The 9,783-nt window shown below is 32.9% G+C and overlaps 1 protein-coding gene across 3 annotated transcripts; it reads left to right on the top strand.

Annotated features, from left to right (window-relative positions):
- The first annotated feature begins 1,774 nt into the window (after positions 1–1,774).
- LOC18598468 (phosphoglycolate phosphatase 1A, chloroplastic-like) lies at positions 1,775–8,287 on the top strand. Of its 3 annotated transcripts, none has more exons than XM_018121943.2 (12): positions 1,775–2,101; positions 2,445–2,512; positions 2,741–2,833; positions 2,908–2,979; positions 3,384–3,455; positions 4,608–4,667; positions 4,849–4,901; positions 5,317–5,414; positions 6,757–6,856; positions 7,531–7,634; positions 7,718–7,828; positions 8,146–8,287. In XM_018121943.2, exons 1-11 carry the CDS (start codon positions 1,810–1,812, stop codon positions 7,822–7,824), a joined length of 1,119 nt encoding a protein of 372 aa, XP_017977432.2. In that variant the 5' UTR covers positions 1,775–1,809; the 3' UTR covers positions 7,825–7,828; positions 8,146–8,287. The 3 variants fall into 3 exon arrangements, with proteins under 3 accessions (XP_017977432.2, XP_017977431.2, XP_017977430.2); XM_018121942.2 differs by having other exon boundaries at positions 8,130–8,271; XM_018121941.2 differs by lacking the exon at positions 8,146–8,287 and having other exon boundaries at positions 7,718–8,050.
- Positions 8,288–9,783: the final 1,496 nt, after the last annotated feature.

The raw sequence follows: 9,783 nt of genomic DNA, 5'->3' as shown, positions 1-9,783 counted from the left end.
AAAATGACGATTTTGCCCTTAAACATCAAAATTTTCAATTTTACCCCAAATGAACCCTCGAACTCCGAACAATCATTTTTAGTCATTCCTGGACTATAAAATATTAAATTTCATTCTACAATTTCTATTTGAACTAGTTTGAGGTTAAATCAACTTAAGTGTACCGTTAGGTACGATACCGGATTTCGTATTTTCTTAGGTGCTTTCCTAACATAATAACATACTACTCAGTGCATGTATGTCATGACATATATTTATAGGGTCGGGTTTTACAATTTTGATTTTATTCAAATAGTTGCAATATCATTTTTAATAAATGTTTTAGACATCCAAATTTATTTTAAATCATGAAATATGTGGTTTCCACTCATCTACTACATCTTTAGTCGGGTTCGAAAAATTTTGAGAAAAAATGACAAAAACGCCCCTGTGAGGCAAAAATTATTTTTCCACAGTTTTGAAAGGGAAAAAGCTTAAAATTTTTTAAAAACGAGGTTTGGTGCTGATTACTCACAGGGGAGATAAAAAAATGGTACTAAAGCCTTGCGAGATTCCAGTTGACACTTCGGGTAACGAATGTCTACTGAGACGTCGCGACCATTGTCACGGGCTCGAAAGCAGTACCGGGTCGTGACATTGGTAATGTGAGATGTTGCAATCTTATGGAAATACACTATTTTTCCAACACTCTCCACCCAAACATTAATTTGTTTGTGACTCATAACACCATTAAAAAGAATAAAGGCTTCACGAATTGCTTGCAATTCAACAAAGTTTGCATCACCTTCCTCAATTGCTCTAAAGAATTTTAAAATGGTATCTTCTGCAAATTTCTATATATTGCCTACTTATATAGTTATTCAAATGTTGTATATTTGTGATTAAATATAAAATAATTTCTTTTTTACTTTGCTTCTTTTTCGTGTAAAGAGCATAATAATTTGAACTTATGATTTATGTTTTCTATGTTCATGCAATCCGAACAGAGATCTCATACACACCATGAAGGTCCATAACACAATATTGAAAATAATTTTCTTTTTGTACAGGAGATGCAGCATTTTGTTATTACTAATATTTGTACATTTTCTCTTGATAATTATCTTGTTATAATTATAAAATTGTTTAAGTAGAAATGAGATTATTATATATTATGCTCATATTGAGCCCAAATTGAGATCAATTGAATAAATTTTAAATTTTATTATATCTTGCTTTCCCTTGATAAGTGTATTCTCAATTTGACAATGTTTTAATTATAGTTTAGAAAATTTCATTCAAACCAAGAAAACTTCATAATATATTTCAAATTATTACACAAATTCTATTAATTTATCTTTGATATTCAATAATTCCCTAAAAAATTATAAATCCGCAACAAAGCACATTCAACGATTTTTATGTATTTTGATATATTTTTTAATAAATTTTACATATTCATATTTATTATTTAAAAAAATCCCTAAAGCCCCCCACGTAGTAAAGTATAATTAAGAGGAAACCCTTAATTGAACAATTCTAAATTCTAAAGTCAAACGTAAACTTGACTAAAAATTGGTAAAATAATTTTATGTGAACAAAATATGAAAATAAGCTATTGAAAAAGGAAAGGAAAAGAAAAGAAAAGAAGAGAAAAAAGCTTTGATGGCCCACAACCACAAAATGGATGATAAGACAGAGTGCCACCACTCAAACAAGCAAAAGCATAACGGCCACAAACTACCGCCACGTCACAAAACTCGAATGAAATTTTATATGTATATAAACAAAAATAGAAAACTAAACCAAAAAAACAAAAGGGGAGCGAAGATGCTAACTAAAGCGGCAGTTTCGATTTCAGTTTCAGCCTCTATTACTACTGCTGCCTCATCCAAGTCTCTAATATGTCCTTCTCATCGATTTCTGTGTCTGAGAAGGCTTTCTTCTCTGCGCTCCTTTTCTGCTTTACGCATCGCATGGAGAAGTAGCAATTGTAGTTACAACAACAAGTCTGCACGAACAATGGAGAGATTTACTTTTACAACAAGGGCATCGGCTCAACCTTTGGAAAACGCCGACGAGCTTGTTGACTCCGTCGAGACTTTTATCTTCGATTGTGATGGTGATCACTTTTATTTTTTTGCATTACTGCTCGTTTCAATGGATTCTTAGCTTGCCATGATTTTCCTTCTACCATAATGAGTTTTTCTTGTTTGAGAAAATAAAGATAAAAGATTGAGATCAGAGTCTAGGATTTTTATCAACTAAAGCGAAGCATTAATGGTAGCTAAGAAATTGCTAGTTAAATAATAAGTTTATCCTTTCGGCTGGGAATGAATTTTTGTTACTTTTGGTATTGTACTAGCAATAAGTTGCAAGATGGGATGGGATTTATTGTTTGATGACGATGCCATCAAAAGAATTCTTTTTTTTTTTTTTTTTACTAATGGATCACTATTTTGCAGGAGTTATATGGAAGGGAGATAAATTAATAGATGGAGTCCCCGAAACTCTTGATATGCTTCGGTCAAAGGTTTGTAATTAAGCCTGGAGTCCTGGACATGTACATTTATACTTATATGAATCTCCGAGAATATGCCGAATCACCTTTCTTCTTTCATCTTCTTTTCCCTGCTGAAATTGCTTAGCACTTTAAATCAAATTAATTTAGTATTCAAAAAAGCTGCAACAAAGTTTATGAAAAAATAAAAAATGCCTTGTTTTTATGGCTAAGAGACAAGTTGATGCTGTTGTTCCTCAGGGAAAGAGACTGGTTTTTGTTACCAACAACTCAACAAAATCTAGAAAACAGTATGGTAAAAAATTTGAGACACTTGGTCTCAATGTCACTGAGGTTAGTCCATGAATCTTCAGTCTTGCTCACTTCTATTTCTCGATCACAAGTTCTGACTTGACTAATACTTTCAGGAGGAAATTTTTGCGTCATCATTTGCTGCTGCTGCATATTTGAAGTCCATTAATTTCCCAAAAGATAAAAAAGTAAGTATTATTGAATATTCTGAGTTCTCTGCTGAGTAAAACTGAAAATTTGCTGTCAAGTCAGCAGCATCATGCCCAATTCCATTGCTTAGCAGCGAGCCAAGAGTTTAGCATACCATTTGATGGCTGATTTTCTATAAGCTTCTATTTTGGTGTCTTCATTTGTCATACTCCTTTTCTATTTGTTTTGTCTCGTTAGTAAGTACTAAATGCTGCTTCTTTTTTCCCCTCATTTTTTACTACCCCATTAGCGTCTTGGTTTTGTATATCAATGAACACTCTGTGCTTATTATTCTTGCTATTCCTAGATTTACTTATGATCTAGTGTTCTAAAGTTGATTATGAATTATTAATTTGGTGAGTTCATAAGAATGATAATGGACTGATAGCTGATTGTGATATAGGTTTATGTGATTGGTGAGGATGGCATCTTGAAGGAGCTTGAGCTTGCTGGATTCCAATACCTTGGTGGGCCAGTATGTATGAGTTTCAATTTGCATAATTCACTAAGTATTCTTGAAACATTATGGAATCTTCAATGTCCCCTGATATAGTATTAATGGATGATACATACATACATACATACATACATACATACATACATACATACATACATACATACATACATACATACATACATATATATATATATATATATATAGATATATATCAGTGTACATACTGTCCTATCATAATTTGCCAAATTCTTGCAAATATTTTAAGGATCAAGCTTAGATATCATTTCATTAAATCTGAAAAACTGCCAAAATAATTTGTGTGATCCCGAAAAGGGGGAACTTGTGAAGTTAATCTTACTTTCACAAACAAAGCTCAATCAAGTCTTGATCCAAAGTAGTTGGGATGCATCACATTAATACTTTTCATCATGCCTCCCAGTCTAAGGTTGTGCTTTCGCTGGGGATTTTCTTTTAAATCCTTACTACTTAAACAGTCACGTATATTGCTACTACCTTAATTCTCTCATCATCCCACAAGTCAGTCAATAAAAACATCATGAGATTGGTAGTCCTATTCTGTTTATTCCTTGAAGGAATCTCTTTACTTTATTGTATGGATAAGATGTCCTCTCTTGATATAATGAAAATTTTGATATTTTGGCAAACAAACTTGGTACAAACCACAAATTGCTGAGAGCTTATTTACAAAAGAAGAGGAGGAGGATATAGCAGATCCCAATATTTATATGCTTAAGTGAGACATTTGCGTTTCCAATTTTCAACATAATAGAAACATCTCTCTATTGAAACCAGAGCTAGACACAGCAGCATGTCACGTATTAGGCTGGCATAAAGATCCATATAGATGATAACATTCCTATTATTTTTCTATGCACATGATGTTATACTTCCAAGCATTTAGCTACATTCAATTGAGGGTTTTTACCATTTTACTTTTTCACCCACCGGCTCTGTAGAAAGGTTGGGGTAGCAGGGATTTTGTCTAACCATACAAAACCATAGAACCTGACAGTTAATGCCAAATTCACTCGTTTGCAAGCATTTTCTAGTTTGCTGGCAGTTTTAATGTTATTTGCTCTTGGCATATTCTTTTACACGAAGAGAAAACTCTATTTCTATCTATGATGCTATGTATTAATTATTTTGCAGGATGATGGGGGAAAGAAGATAGAACTAAAGCCAGGGTTTTTAATGGAGCATGATAAAGATGTGAGTATTCTCTTCTTGTATCTTATCTACCTCTTCTTGGTTTCTCCTTTGAGTTCTAACTATTAGAAACTATGGAAAAAAATGTGTCAATGTTCATTAAGTTCACTTTTCGTGTCTAAACATACAGAAGGCAGCTATTCTTTTTGAACTTTCAGTCATGATAATAATGTTTTTGTTATAGGTTGGGGCTGTTGTCGTTGGATTTGATCGATATTTCAACTACTATAAAGTCCAGTAAGTTTTCCATTTCTCTAATAACATATTTGGACATATGCTAACAGATCAGCTTACTTATGCCGCAAGGTTTTGAGTGCTTTTGACAAAAAGGATCTCAGCGTAGAGATTTATGAAGGGAAGTGGAGCCTACATATAACCAACAGAGATAAATAGATCAATGAACATTTTGATACACACTAGTATTACATATGGAATATTTTAATCAACATGGATTGGAATTTTAAGGGCTAAATTATTACTATCAAAAGTTTGGTGGTGATAATGATATCTGAGTCAAACTTCAAGTGGATACTGCAATTTACTCATAGGAATTTCAAAGCTGAGGGAATGATTTAACAAATACATTGCAAGTTAAAAATATATGGTTTTTTTTATTGTATGTGGTTACTAATTTTTGAATCTATCATTGGAGGTATGGAACACTTTGTGTACGTGAAAACCCAGGGTGTCTTCTCATCGCTACAAATCGTGATGCTGTCACTCATCTCACAGATGCTCAGGAATGGGCAGGTTCTCTTCTCTTCTCCCTGACTGGAATTTTTTCTTTCGCAACATCATCTTCTTCTCTTATGAAGTTATTATCGGTCATTGGTTTCCTTGCTTGGTAAAATTATTTTCTGATGTTACGGAAGACCTCTAATAGTATATGCTGAATTCTGGAGCATAAATTATCAAAGCAGCATTTTCCAATCATCAGTGTACACCAACTGCCAAACAGAAATCAGCATTGTATCTTCTATACCTCATCTCAGTTATTTAAAGAACTAATTTAAGGGTGACAGCTAAATTTATCTGGTTGCTTCTTATCCTTCCACTAAGACCGTCCATGTCATACCAAGTGAGTTGTATCTTTGCTTAAGACTGTCTAAAATTTGAAATTGTCTAATGCACGTTGAAAAAAAAAAAAGGCTGAATTCAGAAATTTTATTGCCTGAACAAGAAATGTCGGTTAGACTGGCCCTAGGGCATTGATACACTAAAATATACTTAGAAGGTTAGAGGCCTAATGTGTTTTGGAATGTTAGCTTTAGTTCATTTGTCTATTTTTGTCTGATGTTTTATCCAATGCTAATAATAGTATTCAGTAAGTTATAAGCAACTTGTAGAGACACTTTTCTGGGGGATATTATTTGTTTGTAACTAATGCACTTTGAATAACGAAAATCCTCCTTAGTTACATTTTTCTTACCTATTCTCTCTAACGAGCAGTTACAGGTGAACTTTCAAAGATTGTGTCTTCTTGAATGTTATCATATTTCTTTATCTTATATTCTGGTGCCTTTCTTTTCTTGATTTTCTAATATTCTGCCTCCTTTGAGATATCAACCCTTCTTTTTTTGGGCACATAAGATATTTCCTTTCTGTTGTTATAATGCTTTGAGATATCAATACTTGTTAGCTCTATTAAATTTTGACATTCTTGAAATTTTATTTTTCTTGTGTAAAAGTTAAGAGTCAAAGCCAAAAGTTCTCCAAGGGAAATATTTAAAATCCTTAATATGTCAACAGCAGTCTATGGTTTCCAATATTACTGGAAATTGTTTTTGCCATTAAGCATTATGAAAAGCATGTGCTGTTATTTTGTCAATTAAAACGAAGAACCAAAAAACATTAAAAAAAGAAAAAAAAAAGAAACCTGGGTGCTGTTAAGGGCTATCAATTTCAAGAATTACAAAAAGAATCAGAGTTTCAAAACTTTCAAAACTTCAAAGCAACATGTTGACTTGGCATTCTTGGATAATACATATCCTGAAAACTCTTTCATCCTAGTTTTGGAATTGTGAGCTGTAAACTCATAATGCAATCATTTTTCTTAATTCTGCAAGTCACTATAATCTATGTTTGCTTTCAGGTGGTGGTTCTATGGTTGGTGCCATCTGCGGATCCACTCAACGTGAACCACTTGTTGTGGGAAAGCCCTCAACTTTTATGATGGACTACCTTGCGAACAAGTATGGTTTCAAAATTTTTTGATATTGTTTTGTATCTTCGGTGCTTCTTTGGCAAGCAATAACATGAGTGCTTTTGACTTGAGTCGAATTAGCATATAAGTGACTTCTAATTTATTACAATAGGTTAATATGTGCCTAGGCAGGCAGTCTACAGCTCTATTTATTGTAAGACTTCATAAACATTGTGTTGTACTAGAAGTTCTCGTTCATGATAAATATTATTGTATTTTAAGGAGCTAAAAATTTGGACTAGCTAGGAGAATCAGCTTTTCCTGGATAAGATCATTAGGGGAAAGAACATGAATTTGAATTAAGTGTGCAGTTGTTAAAACCCATTAGAAATATCCGGTATATATAATTGGACATAAAAAGCAATGGAGTTTCTACATTTTATCAGCATTGGATTATGTTTACAAAAGGGGACAGTGAAGACATGCTCGTCTCTTTTTCATGGAGCTTATTCTGATCACGGTTTATATCTTATTTCATTTGTTTCTCCTTCTGCTTTTTGGTGCTTTTCACCTTTCCCCCTCAAAGTGTAGATTACTTCACAATCATTGGTAATCTGTTTCACAAGGGATTTGGTGATTCTGCACAAATGTACATTGGCAAATGTTTTATTGCATTAAATAAACAGTAATTTTCTCTAACGTTGTTTTCATGTTATACGACAGATTCGGCATTCTCAAGTCTCAGATATGCATGGTTGGGGACAGATTAGATACTGACATTTTGTTTGGACAAAATGGTGGATGTAAAACTCTACTTGTTCTCTCAGGTAACAAATTACTGCATAGTTTTTCTTCTTCTAACCTTAGTTTGTGCACTAGATGTATAATCAAGTTCTTTTGTTTTGAATAGGTGTGACCAGTTTGTCAATGCTTCAAAGCCCCAACAATTCCATACAACCAGATTTCTACACCAATAAGATCTCAGATTTTCTTTCTCTGAAAGCTGCTACTGTATGAACATGTAAGGACTTCGCATTGTTGTTTTAGGCTCTTCTCAAGTAAGTACTTTGCCAACTGCTACCATCAGATATAGAAGCCCGTACATATAGTGCTTGAAATGATGATACTATTCCATTTCTTCTCCCATGTTCTGCCCATGCAAATGCAGTAAAAGGGCAATGGTTCACAATGATTTTTAAATTGTAAAAGTTGTTCAAATGAAGCAATGCAGATCGTTCTCTTAGTATTTGACTACTGTAATTGCAAATTAGAAGGGATTTTGTCCATCTTGATTCACTCTTCATATTATTAATATCATGCAGATCATAATTAATGCAGATGATATACTGACAATGGTTCTCTCAAGGCAGCAAGGAAGAATTGAATGATAATAGAGTAGCATTTGCCCATACAGTCTGCTTGTTAAGAGAAGACGTAAGGAACCGTTAATTGAGAAGAAGGGAATATTTAGTCACAGACGGATGAAACTCAAGTTCCAGGAAAACAAGGCTGAGTTGCATCAAATCCCATTTGAGGAGATTCTTTAATCACAGGAGGCACATGATGGAAACGTCTCAATATTGACATCGGAAGCCTTGTTGGGAATGTCTGATAATTGACATAGAAAAGTGCCTCAAGGTCTAGGTTGTTAAACGCAATAATTAAAAAACTTGATCGCAGATTGATCCGGTGGTATCATCGATTTCCCGTTCAACTAGTTAGTTTCAATGTAAAAAGATTAAAAAAAACATTTAAATAAATGGTTAGAGTTTTAATTAATAATGAAGAGCTTTATACAAATTTGAAAGATAATAAACAAAAATTTTAACAAAAAACTGGTTTGACTGATTTTTGACCAATTGAACTTCTCAGCAATTTGATCCACCTGTTGACCAAACAAGCCACTGGTTCAGTTCAACCAATCCGATCGGTCCGAACACTAGCTAAATTAATTAATATATCATGGAGAATGCTTAATGCTAGACTAAATTACCATTTATGAATAATGAAATATAATCCATTGAGTTAATTTTCAATGTAGAAATGGCAAATGCAAGCAGTGTAACGTTCTAAATGCATCATCCTTGGAATATGGAGGTAATAAATTGAGATTAAAAAAAAAAAAACTATTCCTTTAAAGTTTTATATCTAGTAGATACAGTGTTGATCGACCATAAGAATTGTTGGACGAATGTCTATAATAGACTCATAAATAGTTTGACTAGAGTGATAGACTGATTGTGGCCACTTTTGGTGAGTCTACCTTTGCAAGTAGAGGAGTGAGAGGCCGCTTCTTATGGATTTCTTGTGAGATCCTAAAGAAATTGCTAAAACCTGATAATTAAAGCAAAGGTCCATTGACTCGCTTCCTTTGTGCGACTTATGAACCCATGTGCAGTGTGAATGTAATTTCTTGTGCTTTATATTCAATCCAAATGTTCACGCCTTGGACCACCTTTAGACTTACATCATACACATATCTATGGTGTACTTTTCTTATATTGTTATAACGTGTAAATCCATAAACTGAAACGTTTGATGTAAAAGAGAAATCTTCACTAATTTCTTTTTGTTCTTTTTTTTTTTTTCGTTTAAGAGTGATTGGTAACTTAGGTGAATATATACTTTTTAATGAGGTCTTAAGCTTAACTTTAAAAGAATAAGTTTCGGTCTACGAAACAAGTTAGGTTCAAAAGTATAATTATGTGTGAAGAAAGTATTAGCACCGTTACAACACCCACTCAACGTGATAATTAATTATGTGTTTTCTTTCTAGTCTTAATAAATGAATTTCGTTTATTTCCCTTAACTATTTCTCCAATTTTTAATCATTTTAAAATAAATAAAATATCCTTTAATATTGAATTTTCTTCCTAAATTTCCCAACATTTTTGGAAAAATTTAGAAAAATTTTCTCACTTAAAAATTTTCAAGAATGTTATCCCTTATAACATTCTTGGCTGATGAATGGGTATT

The sequence above is a fragment of the Theobroma cacao genome, chromosome 5 (genome assembly GCF_053813885.1).
Source record: "Theobroma cacao isolate CCN51 chromosome 5, ASM5381388v1, whole genome shotgun sequence".
Taxonomy (NCBI): Eukaryota; Viridiplantae; Streptophyta; class Magnoliopsida; order Malvales; family Malvaceae; genus Theobroma; species Theobroma cacao.
This window is presented reverse-complemented; position numbering and strand designations above follow the sequence as displayed.